At 40.8% G+C, this 21,186-nt stretch overlaps 1 protein-coding gene across 1 annotated transcript; it reads right to left on the bottom strand.

The window, feature by feature from the left end:
* Positions 1 to 369: 369 nt before the first annotated feature.
* LOC134456463 (nuclear GTPase SLIP-GC-like) lies at positions 370 to 20,930 on the bottom strand. Its single transcript, XM_063207824.1, has 14 exons — positions 20,676 to 20,930; positions 18,379 to 18,484; positions 17,581 to 17,797; positions 17,283 to 17,480; positions 7,995 to 8,189; positions 5,522 to 5,700; positions 5,154 to 5,232; positions 4,975 to 5,052; positions 4,792 to 4,873; positions 3,806 to 3,924; positions 3,531 to 3,710; positions 3,269 to 3,423; positions 3,060 to 3,189; positions 370 to 825 (listed from the first exon to the last, which is right to left on the bottom strand). Exons 1-14 carry the CDS (start codon positions 20,821 to 20,823, stop codon positions 763 to 765), a joined length of 1,929 nt encoding a protein of 642 aa, XP_063063894.1. The 5' UTR covers positions 20,824 to 20,930; the 3' UTR covers positions 370 to 762.
* Positions 20,931 to 21,186: the final 256 nt, after the last annotated feature.

Below are 21,186 nucleotides of genomic sequence, written 5' to 3'. Positions count from 1 at the left end.
AGGCCTTTTTCGTTTAGGCAAGAGTCGTCTAGGCCACCTTGCCATCGATTAGGCCACCAGAGGTGCTGGTTAGGCCACTTGAGCTGCCGTTTAGGCCACTTGAGCTACCGTTTAGGCCAGCTTTTTATTATTATTGTACATTCGTTATTATGAAACAGAAATTATCTCTGTTGGTAAATGATCAGGCACTGAAGGGCTAATTTCCATGATAACAGTAATGGATTGAACGCGCATTTGCGCCTGCTTTGTCAACAAATGCTGTGAAGAAGTGTGTATTCTGAATTCAGTTCCAAAAACCTTTCATTCTTGTGTCATTAGTAAAGAGCACGAAACATTATTTTAACATCATGATGGTTATTGAAAGTCGAAGTAGTTTAGGTTATATTACATTAACATATCCTCCATCAGTAAATAGCCTAGGCTACTGGCTTTGCGCACAACATTCATTCGACAGTGGCATCTCAGACACCAATTGCACTACGTAACGTTATACAGGTATATTACATTAGGATTTATAGGCTCAGTGATTATTTATAAATCATAGGCTATTTAAATTCTCTCAAACCGCGCGAATGTAACGGGCTTCTACATAGCCTAATCATTGCATTGTTTTCCAACAAATGTTGGAGCAATGGGGATAATTATTTCCACAATTTTACAAATGTATAAGGGCTACCAGCCCGCTTAGCATTAAACAGAAATCAGAAAACAGAGCTCAGAATTATTTCGGAAAGCCTACAGCTCCAGCGGTAACGCATAGATCTACAAGGCAAAATCCAGTGGTGGCGTAGAGGAACCGAATCCCTTGACCCGGCAAAATGTAATCTGTAAACAGTAACACAGCGCAGAGTAGAGGAGCACAAACACCAATCACACTAAGTAACACATGTATATGTGATTATCTATATTAAATTACTATTTTAATTCTCGCAAACTGTGCGAATGTAACAGGCTTCTATAATCATTGATTATTTCCACAATTTTGTGAATTTATGAATCACCATTTCTTAAATCTAAAACAATGTTTGCATTATAGTCTAAAGAATGTAGCAATGGGGATGATTATGTCCACAACTTAATGCATTTGTAAATCACCATTTAGGTTATTTAATGAAATAAAATAAACTTTTCCAGACAAAAATACTGCATATTGGTTATTAAATAATTTACCAGCAGAGCTGATTTATGTCGCATTTGTAAATCACCATTTAGGATATTAAATGAAAAAAAAAACACATTCACTACCAAGTCACGTAAAAATAAGTTTTGCCTCCCATGCGTTGGCTCCCAAACCGTAAAATTGCGTTTTTACGTTTTTTTTTATTGGATTCTGAATCTACACATTCTAATGCACATTCTGTGTGATTTTCGTAATAATGTGATGAACAGAACTGACATAGATCATGAAAACACCTACAAAAATGTCAAAACTCCTACAAAAATGTCAAAACTCCTACAAAGTCAGGATCTGGATATTTCATCACCTGTGCATTTTATTACACACAGTAGGCCTATTTGAGTTTTATTATAGCCAGTCAAACCACTTCCTGATCACGTCACGTCACGTCTCGACTTACTTCCTGGGCTGGCGAATCAAAACATACTTGCCTTGCTAGCTAGCCTATTCCTAAACATATTATGGAAGGATTAGGAGTTTTGCTGCCATCAGGATAGGTGTAAAATTGAAGGTTGTAATGAAAAACAGCATGCAACACAGCAGGAAGTAACTTACTTTTGGGTGAGTACTTTGGCACGTCTACTTTTACAGAATGAAAACTGCCAGTCAAGTGACATTAGCCAGCTAGAATTTCAGATGCTCTGAACTGCCTGACCAGGTGATTTTTGCACCAAAATAGTTTACTTGGAAGCCACTGGAGTTGTTCTTTGGGCGTGAAAATGCATTTAGACCCACAATTTAAACTCGGAGAGTCAGAGCGCACCCGTGACAAAAAAGGCTTTATCTCAGTCCAAAATCGCTATTTTTACCTAAACCAGTGCTCGCTTAAAGTGAAATAACTTCGGAATGGAACAAGCTAGAAACAAATTGTAAACATATACAGACAGCTGAGTCTTTGGGCTTTCGAAGAAGCCCTGACATGTGTCTGTGGGTTGAAGACAAAATATTCGGTGGGTGTTCAAAAAATGACATAAAATGATGAAATTGGCAGGGAGTCTACGGCTGAATTCCAAAAAACGGCTGGTATTGAATGTGTTAACTAGTTTACTTACTGCATGTTGGTTATTAAACAATTTACCAACAGAGCTGATTTCTGTCTTATAACAACGAATATACAGTAATAATAAAAAGCTGGCCTAAACGGCAGCTACAGTAGCCTACACGGCAGCTCCAGTGGCCTAACCGGCACCTCTGGTGGCCTAAACGACGGCAGGGTGGCCTAGACGACTCTTGTCTAAACGAAAAAGGCTTAAAGTTACACTGTGCAGGAAATGGTCAAAAAAGGTACTGCAACTATGCTGCTCATTGAAACTGGACTGCCTATTGCCAAATTTGATCTTTTCATGAAAGTTTACCAAGTAATACACTATTTTTTTCTAGTATGGCCCAAGTACAGTCAATATTGCAGCTAAAAATGGCTATTTTTGGAAATTCAAAATGGCGGACCACCACCCCACCTACCGCGACAAGAGCGAGGAGAGTGACGGAAGTAATTGACTTTGTATTGAGTCGTGCGACAAAAGCGATTCGGGAGACTAGAGCGATTTGCGCGATGAGCGCGACAGTTTGAAGTTGAAATCCTTTCAACTTTCTATGACGCGGTTCGGCGACAAGCCGCGACAGCCAATGACTGTATAGAGGTCAGTGACCACAGCCAATGGGAATGCTTGAATGCTTTGCCTTCTGCCTGTATGGACATACTCTAGTCTCTTCAATCGCTCGTATCGCTTGCTGCTGCACTCTGTCGCTTGAATCGCATCGCGCCTGGTCTATTTGTGCGGTAACCGGATTAGAGCTATAATGGTTAGGTGACTCGAGCTATTACAGGCTACTCAAGCAAATGGTTGAAATGGAAAATTATGTAACCATACGAATAACTTACTTCACATTTAAGGAAGTTAAGGATGTGATCCATTGCTTCAGGCTTGCTGTAGTCCTCATTGACGTTGATGGAGCAGATGCTGAATTCATTGATCTTCTCCTGTACTGATTGTCCAGTTTCCCCCTGATTTCTGTGCACATTAAATGGACAAAGTGTCAGTCAATAGATCAATCAATCAATCAATACTTTAATGAAGTTAACTTACTTACGGGAATAAGGAATTGAACTCTGTGTTAATGCTTTGATGCACAATGTCAGCCAAAGCCTGGTTTACGTCTCTTGTTTCTCCATCTTTGGACCTGAAGTAACCTTTATTTCTGCACAAGGCTGACACAGTCTTATGGAATCCACGGTTGTTTCCTGACTTCAAGATTAAATATATATTTATTTAAATTAGTGTGGTACAGATAAATAAATCAGTGACTATCATCTTTTCATATACTATTAGCATTATGTGACTTAAATACTTACTGGTGAAGTCAGTTGTTGCTTTAATATAGTATCACAACTGTCCCTCGCCTTCTGGACTCCCTCAGTGAGTTGTTTTTCCAGTTTATCGTAGCATGCTTCTAAACGATGCCCTCTCAAAATCCCCAATTCCCCCTCCAGTGTCGCTCCTAGCTCAACCAGCAACTTATATCTGTCTTCATTCTAAGAAACAGGTTATATAGTACATAGAGTGTCACCTCGTGTTCAGGATAAATTTGTAGAAAATGTACCACACATCTTGTTCTTGTGAAATATACCATTGCTTTGGCTTGAATAAGGTGCAGAATCCCGCTAGCCCTTGAGAAAAACTTTAAGGCCACTTTGCTGTTATTTTGGTCATTGAAACTCTTCAGTGCCTTTCTTAGGCCTGGTATCTCTAGAATGGAGAAAGAAAGAAAGAAAGAAAGAAAAAAAGACAGACAGACAGACAGACAGACAGACAGAAAGTGTATTTAGTATTTAGCCGTGGACTAGTGGTTAGAGAGTTGGTCTTACAATCTAGGGCAGGGGTCAGGAACCTATGGCTCTAGAGCCACATGTGGCTCTTTTGGGAACTGTATATGGCTCTTACTTATCTAGGGTTGCCAACCATCTCTTGAAATACGGAATCGTCCTATATTTAAAAATAAAAGTACAGGTTCCATATTGAGTTGAAACAGGGCATGGGAGGTTAAAATGCATTAAAATGCAGGAAACTACATCTAAGAAATACACATTTTTCACGGGGAGGACTCCCAGACCCTTGCCATAATGAAGTCGACAGTTGGCAACCCTATACTTACCTGTTATCAATAAAAATAATAACTTGACAGTATACTCTAAAATTGTTGGGCTCAATTGAAATACATGCTTTTAATTGCATTCAGTGTTTTTTAAAATGGTATGGCTCTCGTGAAAATTATTTTTTTTAAAATTGGCGTTTATGGCTCTCTCCAGCAAAAAGGTTCCTGACCCCTGATCTAGGGGTTGCAGGTTTGAATCCCCCCTGATCTCTCCCTACATCTCCATCCATGGCTGAAGTGCCCTTGAGCAATGCACCTAACCCCACATTGTTCCAGGGACTGTAACAAATACCCTGAAATAATAGCAACTCTAAGTCACTTTGAATAAATGAAAGCGTCAGCTAAGTGCAATGTAATGTAATTATGAATTCTGTACACTCTACTCAACTGACCTGTTTTTTTACTGGCTTCTTACACTTAAATTACCCCCATATCCCAGGATGATACTGCTGCCATTTTACCTGTGTCTTCTTGATCCAGATATTCCTCTGAGAGAAACTCTTGTGAACTCACAGTAAACACTTTAAGTTGGATGTCATAATTCTGAAAAAAAAACAAGCAAGCAAACAATCAAAAACACTTAAGTGATGTGACTGATGTCACATATATCAGAAATGGCTTTTATGGGAAAGATACCGCCATACCTCATATGCTTTTTTTGTCACTGCAGCTCGGGCTTTGTTATTTCTGTGTAGAACACATCCTCGTTTTTGCCTCAAATTCTAAGTAAACAAGGACATCATTTAAAACAGAATCCAGAGGTACTTCGTGTGACGTAATAAACTCCAATAAAGCATTGGACATGTATTCTTCTTCCTCTTACCTTGGGGATGTTGGGCCTGGTCGACTGCTGAGCCTCTTCTTGTACATCCTCCTCTCCCAGTTCCTCCAGTTCCTCTTCCCTAAAGATGCAGAATGTAATCATTATTTAGTCATTGAAATGTAATTAATGTCACAAACAGTGATCATACTTGTTATTAATGGAACTGAATACTGTACAATACAAATTGATAATTAATAATAATGATAATTTATGTTCTAATGTTGAATGAACTACCAGCAAAGAAGACCAGTGTGTGGTGATTCATCCGTCCTTTACTTGGATTACTTTTACTGCACATCACCAGCACCTGGACAGTGGTTGTGCACAGGGACTCTACTTTGTGTACAAATTAATAATGTTTTTCTAACCTCATGTAAGACTGTGTATGCAAATCATCCGTTTTAGTGCAGATGAATGCAATGCTGGTGCATTCTCCTCCTGGTACCATATCTGCCATGTTGGTGTCGAGTATGCCCCAGGCAACCTTGTCAGAAGCAGCTCGGTTGATATTACTGACTATCCACACAGCTGTACACGATCTCAGTCTCTGAAAAAACAGGTGAATAGTGTTACAAACCCATCTATTGAAATGGACTATTAGAGGGGATCTCTGAAAACCATAAACCACAAGGGCTAAATATTGATTATGCAAATAAGAACCACTACAAACTATGTGCTTATTGAAACATACAAAATGCATATTTTGGTCGGTTGCTACTAGGGTTTAATCCCGGGACCCGGGATTCCCGGGAAATCTGATCAAAACAATTTCCCGTTTCCCGGGAAAGCCATGACGGGAAACCGGGAAAAAAAATTAAGTGCGTGTCTATTTGTTGTCCTAGCAACAGTAAGCAAACAGTGCAATCTAGCAGCGGTAACACTTCAGGCTCAAAGCAGCAGCAGTACAGGACCTTTTCAGCAATGTCTGGGTCTGCTGCCAGTTTTGCCTGGAGGCATTTTGTGAAATTGGACAATGACAGTGCGAAATGCACTTTGTGTGAGCGAATTATAATAGTAAGGTCGCCAAATTCCGCCCACTTCACTGATCACTTCACTGAAAACGTGATAATTTCACTCTTTCAAATACTATTTAATTATGCTCTCGTAGGCTATATTTTTGGATAGCGGCAACTGTGTAGATGAGGTAATGAGCAATATTAGCTAACATTGGTAGTCCTTTCTATCGTAATTTGGCGATAACGTCCAGCATGTCCAAAATCTAGCTTCAGCACAATTCTCTGGCGAAAGGCTCCCAATTCCGCCCGCTTGATTTCAGGTCACGTCTGTATTTCCGTTACTGTTTATTATTCATTCATGCTGTTGTGTTGATTTGGTTCACACGTGTAGTCCTGGCTTTACCGATACAGGAACTGTGGAAACGGTTGAATACTTTTGGTCCTAAAGTGAAACAGGGAAGCGGCCAGGGCGAGTTTATAGCCAGAATGTCGTCGTGAAATTAAAGTTCCATCTGCCGTTACGACACCCTTCATTACAATGCTGTTTATGGCCGTTTGACTCGGTTTTAAATGTCATCACCGTTTCAAATATTAAGCATACAAACTCCGTATCATGTCGATATCCATTCCTGACTTAAACAGTGGATAGGCCTACATAATTAACTATATATAAGTAGGCGGGCGGAATTGGGGGACGGAAACGGTTGAATAGCCTACGTTTGGTCCTAAAGTGAAACAGGGAAGCGGCCAGGGCGAGTTTATAGCCAGAATGTCGTCGTGATGAAATTAAAGTTCCATCTGCCGTTACGACACCCTTCATTAGGGCCAAAACATACCAAGGCGGAACGGAACGGTCGCAGGACGGACGCGGTCTTTCTGCTTAGTTTTGGCCGGCGTGCTTTTCTCTGCCTTGCACACTGACAGCGTCGGCGTGCGCAGCCAGTCCTGTTCAAAACCCTCCCCACAGCTAAAGCTAGCGTGCTACTTTGACATTCATTTGAATGAGACACCGCCGGTTGCCGACGTGAAAAATACGCTCGACTTCTATTTTCCAAATGCAGCGCGGTGCGGAGCCGGCTCCCGTGCCGCTGCCGCTCGACTACCGCCGGTATGTGTGTAAGGACAGATAGGTTTCAATGTATTTTCACCGACGCCGGTAAAAAACGCGGCCGTTCCGCGATGCTTTACCGCCTTGGTGTGTAAGACCCCTTATGCCAGTGTTTCCCAACCTTTTTTGTCTCGCGTACCCCCTAAACCTCTTAGTTGTGCCATGAGTACCCCCTAATTCATGTTCTATATCGCTTTCTCTGACCTGATGTGACTGCTCTATATATTTGTTATGACAATAAAAAATTTCCAAGTACCCCCTACAGTGTGCTCGCGTACCCCTAGTGGTACACGTACCCCTGGTTGGGAAACACTGCCTTAGGCTACAATGCTGTTTATGGCCGTTTGACTCGGTTTTAAATGTCATCACCGTTTCAAATATTAAGCATAGGCTACAAACTCCGTATCATGTCGATATCCATTCCTGACTAAGGCGACTTAGTGTCACCGTCACCAACAATCCACCTGTCATTGATAAGCGCTGCATGCTGCGCACAGGTTATCATCTTACACTTCATTATTGTGTTGGTGGATAGTAGAGCTTAATCTTAATTCTTTTCTCCCAATAATGATACAAACAGTAACAACTTGATACAAAATGCCAGTTTGGGAGGAACAGTTGAATTATAGCCCCTACATGACTAGATCAAAAAATGGGAGGGAAAAAAAACCCCGGGATTTCCCGGGATTCCCGGGAAATGGGTCGTCCGATCCCGTGATTTGATTCATGCCATTTTCGGGAAAAATATTAAACCCTAGTTGCTACTAGTGTAATTACCTCTTTCCACATCTGATCTCTTGTCTGGTTATGGTCTCCATTTCCCGGAAGGTCAACAAGCACAACATTCTCTGGAAGTTCTTTATTTTTGGGGACTTCAATTTTCACAGCTTTCACAATTGGCCAGTACAGCTTCCCAAAGTCATCCTCACCATGAGTAATATAGGGTCTGATTTCTTTGGAGAGGGCCCGAGCCTGTTTAAACATAGCATACACCATTAGGTCATGAAACATGTACGATTTTAGTAGAATATTGAAATGAAAATCTTACATCTACCACCATGAATATGGCACTGCCACCAGCCTTGGTGTAATTTTTTTGACCCAGAGTTTCTATTCCCATATTAATAAAATGATTAAATACATCAACGTCCACCTTAGAAATAATTACAAGGTGCGTGCATTTGTCTCTAAACAAGATGCTGGAAAAACTTGCCTGCATTTGTCACCAGCAGAGTAGACTGCTATAATGCTTTTAATGCTATAATTTTAAAGTACTTTTAACCGTGTTCAAGGCCCTAAATGATTTTGATCCATATCTGACATGCTGTCTTTTTATACCTCTGTCCAACCTCTCAGGTCGGCTGACACAAAACTTTTGAAAATCCCCCCGATCCCAAAAAGAAGGTAAGTGAAGCCACTTTTGAGTTTTACACTCCAAAAAATGGAAATCCCTCCCCATTCATATTAGGACAGCCCCCTCTGTGGACACTTTTAAGAAACTGCTCAAGACACATCTTTTCACATTTGCATTCCTTTCTATTTTATTTGCCTTGTTCGTTGTTTGCTTTTAGTCAATTCGTGCATTTTTCTTATTTACTCATTTGTATTTTGTTTTTTATTGGGTTTTAACTGTAATTACTTTGACTGTTTTAACTACTCTTGACATAAAATCGTTCTATGTAAACGTGATATATTTCTTGCTGTTTTTAAATCCATTTTTATTGTTAGAGTACTTTGAGATGCATTCCTTGTAGGAAAACACGCTTTAAAAAAAATAAAATAATAAAAATTAGCCTATTATTATTATAATTAAAGGGGCTTGCCATAGCAAGTCCTGCTTTTAGTAATCTCTAATAGTAGATGGGCCATCTCTCATATCTTGTCAGTTCCTTGGTGGTAACGAGTGGCAACTTTATATTTGCTGATATAACCTCCTGACAACCCATCAATCAATATTTTAGCTGTTGCCATCCTCGAAACTTGCACATTGATTTACAAAAATTACAACAAAAACTAGCCGACCGAGTGACGTCACGTCAATACAAAGTCAACGGGGCAGAATGCAGCTAGCGCGTGCATGCTAACCGGAGCCGTCAGATTTGATGGCAAAAAGTTGGGGGTAAGTGTTGTGTACATGAAAAAACTAAATATTTTCCTTCAAACTTTCAGAAGTGCTCTTTTTCGCTGTTATTGTTCGGTTGTCCAACCTTCATTAGGCAATGAGATATAAATGTCAAAAAGAGGACAGGTCTGTTCCCTCAAAGCAATAGAGCAATGAGGTGACTGGTGTAGATGAAGTAAGTGTCAGTAAAGAAATGCAAGCTGTTTTATTTTTTCCAGTAACAGCAAAATGGTCAGGAATTAAATGCCTACGTTGTTTCTATTATTAGGTGAATTATCTGCCTATGAAAAAAGCCAGATATGCGGATAAATATTCCCTTTTCAACTTTGATGGGCGGAGACTTCCCATTGACTGTGCGTTATGTTACGTCATCCCCAGTCTTTTTTATTTTCGTTATTTCTTAATAACAACGTGCGACTTTTCAGGGTGGCAACAGCCAGAATATTGCTTTACATACTGTCAGGAGGTTATATGAGTGAAATGAAGTTGCCACTCGAGAGTGAGAACGAAACTCGTTTTCTAGAAGAGCTACGATATCTAGCCCACAGTCTGCAAGTCCTGTTACTTGCTTGCTTAATTATCTTGTACAGGGGCGCATTTCTGGAACGTTAGCATGTTTTCACAGATTAACTCTCTGAGTATCTTCTCACTTCAAGCCGAAATACATTTGTTTCTGGAAGCCCAGAGAAGTATGGCGAGTTTCCTGAGTCCACACGGCTACCTACTTTCTCCTCTCCACAGTGCGTGAGCATGGAAGCAACAAGAGAAAAGGAGGAATAGCCCGTCTGATTGGATGACACAGCCTTCTGTTTTTGCTGAGTCACGTCTCAGCTGTGTCCTCCACGAACAATTCCCATTTCTTTGTGAAAAAACACGGCCATGGCTTTAGAATAATCTGACACCACCCGCACTAATAATTTAGTTTCATCTCCATGCCGATTGGATTTCATTTCATTTCGAGGTGTAATGTGTAAAATATTTGGATAAGAAAGTATTAGTTACTCCCGCAAATTCACCAGTTGAAGTTTCAACACCCCAAAAAATGTTTGGCGCGAATTTCATTACGTAGTCTAGTGGTATTCATGCTCGCATCCCAATTGGAAGACGCGAGCCACGCAGGTTTGAATCCACATTGTTGAAGTCTCACAATTATAAGACATGCATGTGGAAAATCTGACGGAGCTAGATCATTTATTTTGTGCATACCAACACACGTGCAGTCAAGGGAAAATGTGTTACACTGTGGGGTACAAAACTTAATTTCCCGTTTTTGTGTCAACATGCTGCAGAGTGAATACTAACCAGGGCCTTGTTTCCCGATAACGATGGTTCTTAGCCTTACGTGTGTCGTTAACCAGTGATCCTACGAATGTTCTTAGATTTCCTACGACTGTTTCCCAAAGACACTCGTACATGAACGCGCGTGCACAGCCTCTAAGATCATTCGTAGCGTCGCTCTTAAGGATCGCTGTCCACATAGGTGGTGCTGAAGTGTCCTCGGAGTGAACTGCGCCGTCATGCTGCTAAACCATTTTCAAAATGTAAGGCCTGTGTCAGTATCAAAAGTTGTTTTCTATAAGGGTGGGACTACATTTGTAGCAGTTTGCAACTCGACAGGAGTTATTGTTGGCAAATGAAATACAATGCACACACACAATGAAATCATGCAAAACCATGAGATACGCGGTTAAACCAGACAAAGCGCGTGCAGTTGGCTACCGTGCTTAATATTTAAGAAGACAAGTAGGCCTATAAGAGTTCCAAATTGGGATGCGCATTTGGGGAGCGGCGCGCAAAGTAGGCTACCGCGCACTCAACAACTGCGAGGAACATTTTGCACGGCAGTCTGCTGTTATTAAAACAAAAAATTCTACACGAATCCCCATCGCTGCCTTTTTTATGTCATAGTTTACCCTTAGCCTACAATTATCGTGTCTTTTCTGCGTCGCCTTCCCTTTCTTATGGTATTTGAAAATGAAAGAGGGTGCAACGACTCGCTGACCGTTTTTTTTTTTTTTATGTTTCGGTAGTGGCCTTCCGACATCACCACTCTTGTCTCTGGTCGCCGAAGCCCCCTATTTATTTTGCCTGTGGATGCCTTGTTCTTGTTCACGAAGCACCCACACAAATTATGATTGATCACAGTTTAATAATGCCCTGATTTATCAAACACAGCTGAACTATTTTACTGCCTGTAAAATATTTTCCAAACACATTGCTTTTATTTTATACACTTACTACAATTAATGTTACCTTCTTATTCTCGTTACAGTGTCAACTGTGGTACCATGATATTTACACTCCGGTCTTAAAACATCAACTTGAAGCGCAAGTTTCCTCTTTTCCTGTGGGTGTCTCCACTGTGCCACGCCACTCGCGTGTTAAAACAGCAATCTTATGCGCAAGTTTCTTCTTTTCCCTTCATATCCTGTGGGTGTCTCCACTGTGCCATGCCGTTACGATCAATCTTAGCGCGTTAAGACTACTCCAGATCACTCGTGGATTTATCTTAGAGTTACGTGCCAACCTGCGATGGTTCTTTGCTAAGTTGGCTTTGGGAAACGCTCCGTGAGCTCTACGATGGTGTTACGTGTGAACTTAAGTAGCACGTAGCGTTAAGTAGTACTTAAGGCCCTTTCGGAAACGAGGCCCAGGGTGAGTTTCTCAAAGGGGAAGTTATTAGCCTGTTAGCAACTTCGGTAGTTGCCAATGCAAAAATGCATTGAAAGCAACAAAGTAGCTACTGTAGTAAGAAACTTAGGTTTCAAGAAATTCACCCCTGCCTCCCCGTTGAGAGGGCAGGTGTGAATACTACTAGGCTGCGTAATGGAATTTGTGGTGAATTCGTGGGAGTAACCAATACTTTCTAATCCAAATATTTTACAAATTACACCTCAAAATGAAACGAAATTCAATCGGTATGCAGATAAAACTATATTATTAGTGTGGGAGACATCACATTCCAAGGACATTACATATTTTTGCATAACAAATGACATGACATGAATTTGTGTTATGAACGCTCTCGCAGCTGTATCATGACTTAGTGTGCATGCCTAATCCAAATATTTTACAAATTACACCTCAAAATGAAACGAAATTCAATCGGTATGCAGATAAAACTATATTATTAGTGTGGGAGACATCACATTCCAAGGACATTACATATTTTTGCATAACAAATGACATGACATGAATTTGTGTTATGAACGCTCTCGCAGCTGTATCATGACTTTGTGTGCATGCCGATTGATTTTCCCTGCTTTTGCACCACAGGATTAAGAGATATTAAGGTCGTTCATGATGGCATTTTTTCAACCAGGCAGCAAATTTGCTAGGCAGCAAGCATGCTCGCTGTGTCCGCGTGAAGCATCCTGTTTAGAATTTTCGTTCACGACGCAGTTTAAGGGAGTGACCTCTCACAGTCGCGTCACATGGCGTTAAACCATCGCGGGAACAAAAGTTTTGTCAATCTGCCACGCAGTACCACAAGAGCAACTGCTGGGCAGAAGACCTCCTCCATGCCGTCGGTAATCTGCTGTGATTGGCATTCATCAATCTGACGTGAATTGCAGGTGTAGCCCACATGATTGTGAGGCAGCTCACTCGCTGCTCCAAGTAAGAAGCAGCGTTTTTTATGTCTTGGGAAATCACGTTAGAAAAAACTGCCCAACTTGTTTGCCAAGCATTCAACTCCACCTTTATTAGACTAAGCAGATCTCGTGTTGATCAAGCATTTTTATGCTTGGTTGCGACCGTGCCTATTGGCACGTTTGTGGTCAAATATGTACCACAAGTTTAGCTAATGTGTGGAGTCACACTCTGAAGTAGACTAGCGCTGTGTGTTACTTGAGGTGACTGAGGTGATGGCTGAACTCAATGGATCTACTCCAGTTATACTTCAACTTCACTGTCGAGGGATAGGAGGCGCCTCACTTTCAAGTAGCAACTATTAGAGTATCTACTCATCAATGAAAACGTATCTCCGCCTAGGCCTTTCGAGATAGAGACACCATTCAAACACTAAAACGACTGGCTCGGCTTGGAGATGTCAAAAATCCCAATGACAGTTTCCTATTCATTTTTAAGTGTATCTGTTAACCCTCTAGCTACCATAACGGCCGTGAACGCCCGGCTGCCTCTCTACCATAACGGCCACGGCCGGCCGGAATATTTTCATAGCTGAATAGCCGTCATCATGCAGTTTTTCCAGCTTTCAAACACTTAAGCTCAATATTACAGACCCTCCTCGATATACTTTCAGTATAAAAACTATATGTTTATGTTATTTTATTTTTCAGTATTTTAGATTTTATTACGTGATGCGCCGCTTTATGCGACTTGGCAATCTCCCATCAATTCAAATGACGGCCGTCCGAGTTTGGATGGCTACAAACACAACCATTCTGTTTCTACAACCAATATACACTAAATATGAAAACTTCCAACCCTCTTCGATTTATTTTCATGGTCAACAGCACATGTTTATGACTATTTTGGCTATTTTTAGATCATGTTGTTTTATTAGGCTTATGAGATGGTGTTCAACTGTGATGGGTTCTGCCATGGTCCTAAATAGCAAACACAACTGTCCAGCCGATGTATACACGCTACATATTAAAAATGGAAACTGTCTTCGGTGTGTTTTCAGAGTCAAATCATATCTTGGTATCCAACTATCTTAGTTTCCTGAAACAACGAACAGCGACAGCTCTGTGCAACAGGCGCATCGTGTGAAGGCAGCGCAGCATGGAACAATACTCATTTTGCGTGTCAGCTTTGGCAAAGCAGTCAAGGACTGTTACTACTCCAGTTGTCCTTCATAAAAATATGCGTGAAGACGTTGAGTTGAATGGTAACTTCCAATAATAGCCTACCAACGTGGTGTTTGTAGCACTTCAATTCCGTATTAAGGGCTCTGCAAACCTCACGTGCGCACTTTGGCGCGTTTGGCGCGAGAACCATTAATGACGTCATCACTTGCACCAGACTATTCATACTTCAAAAGCGCCCTTACAGGCTTTCGCTCGCATTGTCGGAAGTGCCCTCTGCTGTTCATGAGAGACACGGCAGTATCTTTCGCAACTCGCAGCGTGAGTTCTACGGATGTATAAAATAGAAAGCCAAACACGGCTGCTGTAGGGCTACTGAACGTCTGACTTGTGACTTACCACATTGAAACATATATTTTTTGTTGTAGCCTACATTGCCAGATCATTCCAAGACCATGTGAGAGCATTGTTCTGGCGGCAGAATTTATATATAGATCGCCGAACACAACGTGCTTCTGAACAAAGTAAACAATTGTTTCACTGAACAACATTTAAGAGAGAAGATAAAATAACTCTCTACGACATTTTATTATCCTCAAAATGATGCAGGATCCATTCTGTAGTAGCCTACAGTAGTTGTAGCCTCTCTTCGCAACTCCTGCTTTGTCTGCCTACCTGCATGGTCGCTGGTGGCGCACGACAAGTTACAAAAAATGTGGGGTGCACGACGTCGCGCCACGGCAGCTCGCGCCACGGCGTGTGACGTCATTTTGGGTCACGTGACGGCGCGAGTGAGGTCGCGAGTGAAGTATGAAGGAGGGTAGCGCCAGTCACGCCAAGTATGAATCCCCCTTTAGTCGGTGATGCCTGGCGCGTCTTACCTGTGCCAAATTGGGGGGAAAACTTCCTTAGACCTCCATTCATGTCCTGTCTGCTATCGCGGACACTTCTACGGTTATCCTTACATGTCTTTGGCATGGTTTAGTTCAAACATTATTAGCTAGTCCATTACAGTTATCGCATATAATCGCATATAAACCGCTTGAAAACAGAACTTCTGGGTGAACGACATTTGTTGTTGTCACATGGTCATTGTTCAACTTTGACCCTGGATGGATGGATGGATGGATGGATGGACGGAAGGATAGATAGATAGATAGATGGATAGATAGATAGATAGATAGATAGATAGATAGATAGATAGATAGATAGGCCTAGATAATATCGGATTTTATCACATTTTTATAATTTAATCCACATCAAAGGCACTCTATGGGAATACTGAACAATTAATTATCCATAAATGATATACCATTTGAAAGTGTGTTTTCTCTACTTTAATATGAAAGTAACTTGTAATTGACACTTTTCATTTATTTTCAAGTTATTTGACATTATTTAAAATATGACCAAAATTTCAAAATTTCCTTAGAATTCTTGTTTGAATTTTGGCCCATTCTATTAAATTTCTGGTAGCTAAAGGGTTAAGAGGTCAGCGCATCTGCCTCAAGAGGTCCATTTTCTGACTAAACCGTTTAACCCTATCCAGACCGGGCTTTTTTGGCATACCTGGGACTTTTTTGGCATAACTTAGGAACCGAATGGCGTATGACCACCAAACTTGGAGGGGATGATCTTCAGCCAAAGATCTATGAATGACATCAGTTTGGTGTCATTATTGGATATTATGACATCATTATGACGTCATTTTCTGATTTTATTGCCCAAAATGTCACCTTAATGTATTTCCCATCTAACATGGGTAATGCATATCAATTTTGGTTATCATGTGCTTCAGACAACTTCAAATGTTCACAAGGGTGTCTGATGCTAATGAAAATGTAAAAAAATATGAAAAGTGATGATGATGAGACTTAGATCAGTGATTTTTGGTCAGGCGTACCTGTCAGAAAACCGTTGCCATGGCAACAACAAAAAGGATAAACCTAATCTTTTGGTATCACACTGTAGCCAACTTCATTTTAGGAAAAGTCACAAAGTTTCGTAGTCATAGCTTTAGTCATTCAGGAGTTATACGACATCAAAGTTGGTGCGGGCACTTTTAGCCCCCCCCGGTCTGGATAGGGTTAACACATAAACTTGATTCAAACTTTGTTTATAGAGATCTGGGATATGACTCCAACCGGTGAAAAGGTCATGTGCCAATTATTATTATTTTTTAACTTTTTTAACAACAGCGAGTTAAAAAATATAGACTGAAATGATTCAACTATCTGCTTTGGCACCACCATATTAACTGCCATAGACAGAACCAGAACAGGTGTTGCCAATTAAGGGTTCCATTCTTAACTGTCACATTTTCAACATTCCATTCTTAATGACCTCCTGCGAAGGACTCCAGAACCCTACTGTACAGCACTTCTAAGGCAATGTCAATGTCTTGCTGGAATGCTTATGGCAGCCAGCTGCTTGGCTCAGTGGCTAAGGTGTTGGTTTGAAGATTGGGAGGGAGTGGGTGTACAGATCCCACTCTGACCCAAATTGATTTTCAGATGGCTGAATTCAAGATTGATTAATTTTTGTTTAGCCCATAATATCTGACCAGATGGATGAATTTGTCTGAGATTCTGTGTGATCACGCTCTTGTGTAGGTTAATGAACTGTTTAGATTTTGGTGGCCAACACTTTAAAGATGGCTGAATTCAAGATGGCCAAATTTCTGTTTGGCCTATAACTTCTGACTGGGTGGTTGGATTTTCCCCAACATTTTTTTAAAGCTTTGTTTTCACTATAGTTGTTTGGTTTTAAGCCTAAGCAAGGCACTGATCTATGTATAGATATTAAATATATAGCTGCTCAGCTCTGGCCCAAAAGGCAAGGCCACTTTCAGCATTTTCTGTGAGAATGCAATCTAGTTAATTATTTTTTATGCCTTCCCATTTCTGCCTAGCATTATGTGTGAATCATTTTCAGTTGATGTATTTATACAATAAATTACTGCTATTTATAGAAATCAGGCTATGATACAGGCTATGCTGTTCTTGCTGAAATGAATAGAATAGTTTCACATTTTAAATGAAATGAAATTAATTATGATCTATTTCATTTTGTAAAGCAATGAGTTTTGTAAAGCAATCAATCAAAGGTTCCCCCCAAATATAGCAATAGTAAAATGCAGTGCCACAACAATTGTATTGTAGTGAAACTTACCTGAGAATGCGAGAAACGTTTCCTACCTAAAGACAGCAGTTCATCAATTTGAAAATAGCTGCCACTCGTGAGCTCCTCAAAGCTTTTGTTACGTGCACCATACAATGCTTTAATTTTGTCCTCTGCCATTTTATGGAAGGCATCATTGCTTCTATCCTTAGCATCTTCCAGAAGACTTTTTAGCTCCTTGTACCACTCCTATAAACACATTATGAACAAACTCATTACAGTACTTACTTTAAAACACATACGTTGAATGTTTACAATAAGTAATAGTACAATAGTAATGTTTAATAACCTCTTTTGAGATGAACTCGACAGTTGCCATGAAGCAGTCCTCAGTCTTGGCCTCCACCTCTATGATAACTGATGTACAGGCTTCCACTGACCCTGTTGGTAACAGGTCAGGCTCTCCCAGGATGGCATTTAGCAGGGAGCTTTTCCCACAACCTGTTGGACCAAACACTCCAACGGTAGTTTTCTGTGCTGGTTTTTGCAAATCCTGAAGGCTGGTCCTATATGTAAACAAATTGCACAGCAGTCAAAGCTGTGTGACTCCAAACAAGTCAGACAATGGGCCTTTCCCATTACTAATCTCTACCCCTATCCCTACGCCTTCCCCATGCCCCTCACCGTCAATTGCGGTGAAAATACTTGTGTGCTGTTGTGGGTGCCGCAGCTTGTCACCAATTTTTGAATGAATTCGCAATGCATTCAGGGAAACCTGTCGAAGCCCTCCGTGGACGGAGTGTGGTGTCGGAAAATCTCTGCGCAGAGGGGTGGGAAGCCCTTCACCGCACCCCTACCCATCTGTCTGAACGTGAATCGGGATGCCACTACACCTACACGTGGACACGCAAAACGGAGGCAAAGGGGATCGGCATAGGGCTAAGGGGTGTAATGAGATTCACCCAAATACTGTAGACAGACAGACAGAGTCAACGCCTGGTGCAACGCTCCCCCTCTGGATGGGGGGCAGGTATATTGACTACAAATTGACAAACATAAAGATGCCAAAACACTCAGAGACACAATGAAATAAATGCCACTAGATTATGCTGTCGGTATTGTTCTTCAAAGATAAAAAAGCAAATACCTAATGTAGTTTGTAAGTGTTGTACCAGAGGAATCCTGGAGTTTCGTCACAAGTCTATGTTCAACATCTTCCATTACATCTTGTCCTTGACGTATGATCTTCGCCACTGTAAGAATATACATACATATACAGTATAGGCAAGCCATCAAAATATCGGCAAAACAATAAACAACATCAATTTCACAACTACCATTGGAGCTGTTTCCGTTGACAAAAAACTCTCTGAGTCATGGGCGGCCTATGCCTGACTTAAGGTAGAGATGATTCAAGGCCATACTTTTCCTGGGTCTATGTGGCGTCAGCCTGAACGCCCCTTTAGGAGACCAGCAGGGATTGAGAATGGGTTTCCATCCGTGCTGTAGATAACGGTAGCACACATTTCCTCCAGCCGCAATCTCCACGTTCCATAGATCAGTGGTTCTCAACCGGAACAGTCTTGGGACCCACCATTTTCCACTGTCATTCGGTCGCGACCCAATTTTTTTAGCGTTCAAGTCATTTCAATGCAACCAAGACTTGAATAACTGGTTGCATACTATCTAACTCGCATAAACATTCCGATTGTATCTAAGACAACAGATGATACAGAGTTCACTAGCCTATCAAAATAAAAGTTGTATATTTTGCAGGAAAAGTTGTAATTTTTTTTATTTTTTAGAATTACATTTTTTTACACCAAGGCTCCACGACCCACCCATGACCCCTCCGCCACCCACTTTTGGGTCGTGACCCACCAGTTGAGAAACACTGCTATAGATAATAACTAATAAACCCACTAATAAACCACCAGCGTCTTGGAATCAAAGTTGTGGTTAAATCTTCATTTTAACAGTTACAAAACACAAATGAACAAACTAAAATAGCCACTAATGAAATAAAAAGGTCCAAATGTCTGCCGGAGAAGCAGAGTGTGACGACTGTTTCCACGAGCTCTGAAAGGAGAAACGCGGCTAGCAAAGAGACTCCATATTCTTTGGCTAGAGTTTAGCGTTGCTACGCCAACCAAGTTTGCGAGTTTGCCCGTTTCTTAAAGCGGAATTCACCTACTAAACAATATTGTGCCCTATCTCTGTATTTGACCACAATATAACAGGGGATTATGCGGCCACTGGATACATTTATATTAAATATAAAAGCTATTCATTGTTTTACTAATGGTGATTTGAAGCGTCATAAAATCACCCAAAGAGAAATTAACGACTACACATTCCATTGAAACGTTGCTGAGCAATTTGATTTGATGCGTCATCAATTTTGGAGGCAAACACTTTCAAGATGGCTGAATTGAAGATCGCCAAATTTTTGTTTGGCCTAACTTCTGACTGGGTGGATGGATTTGCCCCAATTTTCTTTACCTTTCTTTTCACAATAGTTGTTTGATTTTAAGACTATGCACGGCGCTGATCTGTGTATATATTAAATAAAGCCTATATTTTATATCATACTGAATAATCATTGAAAGAAACGTTTGAATCCTACTGAAAGCATGGCTCTTCAATATTTCTGGGGTTTATTGATCCTTCTAAGCATTTGACAGAATAAACAATCACCATAAGCTCTATTTAGGGGTGTTCCTGGATGCATCATATGTACTCTGGTTTACTGATACGCTAAATAATATATGCAGGTGAAATGGAGAAACAGCCTATCTACTCCTTTCAGTATAGGCAATGGAGTAAGACAAGGGGGACTTAAAGGTACACTGTGTAAGATTTTTTTTGTTGTTTATTCCAGAATTCATGCTACCCATTCACCATGTTACCTTTTCCATGAATACTTACCACCACCATCAAATTCAAAGTATTCATTATGACTGGGAAATTTGCACTTTTCATACATTAAAAGGGGGCTCTTCTCCATGGTCCGCCATTTTGAATTTCCAGAAATAGAAATTTTTTGTTACAATATAATGGCACCCATATGTGGAGCTGTTGGTGAGAAGGCGGATTGACTATGCCCAGATGCATAAAGTGGCAGCGCTCTGTGCTTCAAATTAAGCCTCATTTTGGCTGTCTGAAAGTATGTGTGACGTCGCACAGCATGCATATAGTTTGGGGTTTGCATTCCAGAAGGATTATTTTCTCACACTAGTTTGGTACAGTAGCCTATGTAGTTGATTTTCAACATGCTTCAAAATTAAACGTACACATATTTAAAATATTATGCCAATTGAATTATATAAAAGTAATAGGCCCTCTTGGTGTGGTTAATATAAAAGGCCAACCCAAACCCTGAAATATATTTTATGTATATATTTTAAATGTATCTTAAACTTAATATTAAACTGAGGTTCTCACCATCTTTTTTCTTCTTCTGACTTTCTTCCTCTTCAGACGAGTCTTCCTCTCTTTGTCTTTTCTGTCTGTGTTTGCCTCCTGGATGAAGTGAGGTCCCTGGTGTGACTGCAGTCGTCCTTAGATAACATTCCCCATTTTCCGCTATCATACGGTCAACAACCTCAAAGAGATTGGCTCTTTGACTGTCAAGGAGGGAGTGGCTCTCAAGGGAAAGGTGCAGGCAAAAAGTGTCTTCTCTTCCAGTGAACAAAGATGCAAGATTGTATTGTGCAGTTTGTTTAGTAGTTACCAGAATGGTGTATTTTCGGGCATCCTCACCGAACTCACTGAGTACGGATTCCATCTTGCGCCAGACAGCCACTGAGAAGTTCTCTGGCTGCAGAACATGGATGAAGGCATGAGGACCTGGAGCAGACAGGTCCATGCACTCTTTCACTGTAGCTGTGAGCAGTGCATCATCTGACCAAAACAGGTCGGCGGGTTGATGATGGAAACCTGACGAAAACCCACA

Source organism: Engraulis encrasicolus, chromosome 10 (assembly GCF_034702125.1).
Source record: "Engraulis encrasicolus isolate BLACKSEA-1 chromosome 10, IST_EnEncr_1.0, whole genome shotgun sequence".
NCBI lineage: Eukaryota > Metazoa > Chordata > Actinopteri > Clupeiformes > Engraulidae > Engraulis > Engraulis encrasicolus.
This window is presented reverse-complemented; position numbering and strand designations above follow the sequence as displayed.

Excerpts from the sequence above, each read along its gene's own strand:
- LOC134456463 (XM_063207824.1), bottom strand. The coding sequence starts at position 20,823 with ATGATAGCGGAAAATGGGGAATGTTATCTAAGGACGACTGCAGTCACA. Across the intron at positions 3,424-3,530 it reads AGCAACAACTGACTTCACCA|TCAGGAAACAACCGTGGATT; the intron begins GTAAGTATTTAA and ends TTAATCTTGAAG. Across the intron at positions 3,190-3,268 it reads GAGTTCAATTCCTTATTCCC|AAATCAGGGGGAAACTGGAC; the intron begins GTAAGTAAGTTA and ends TAATGTGCACAG.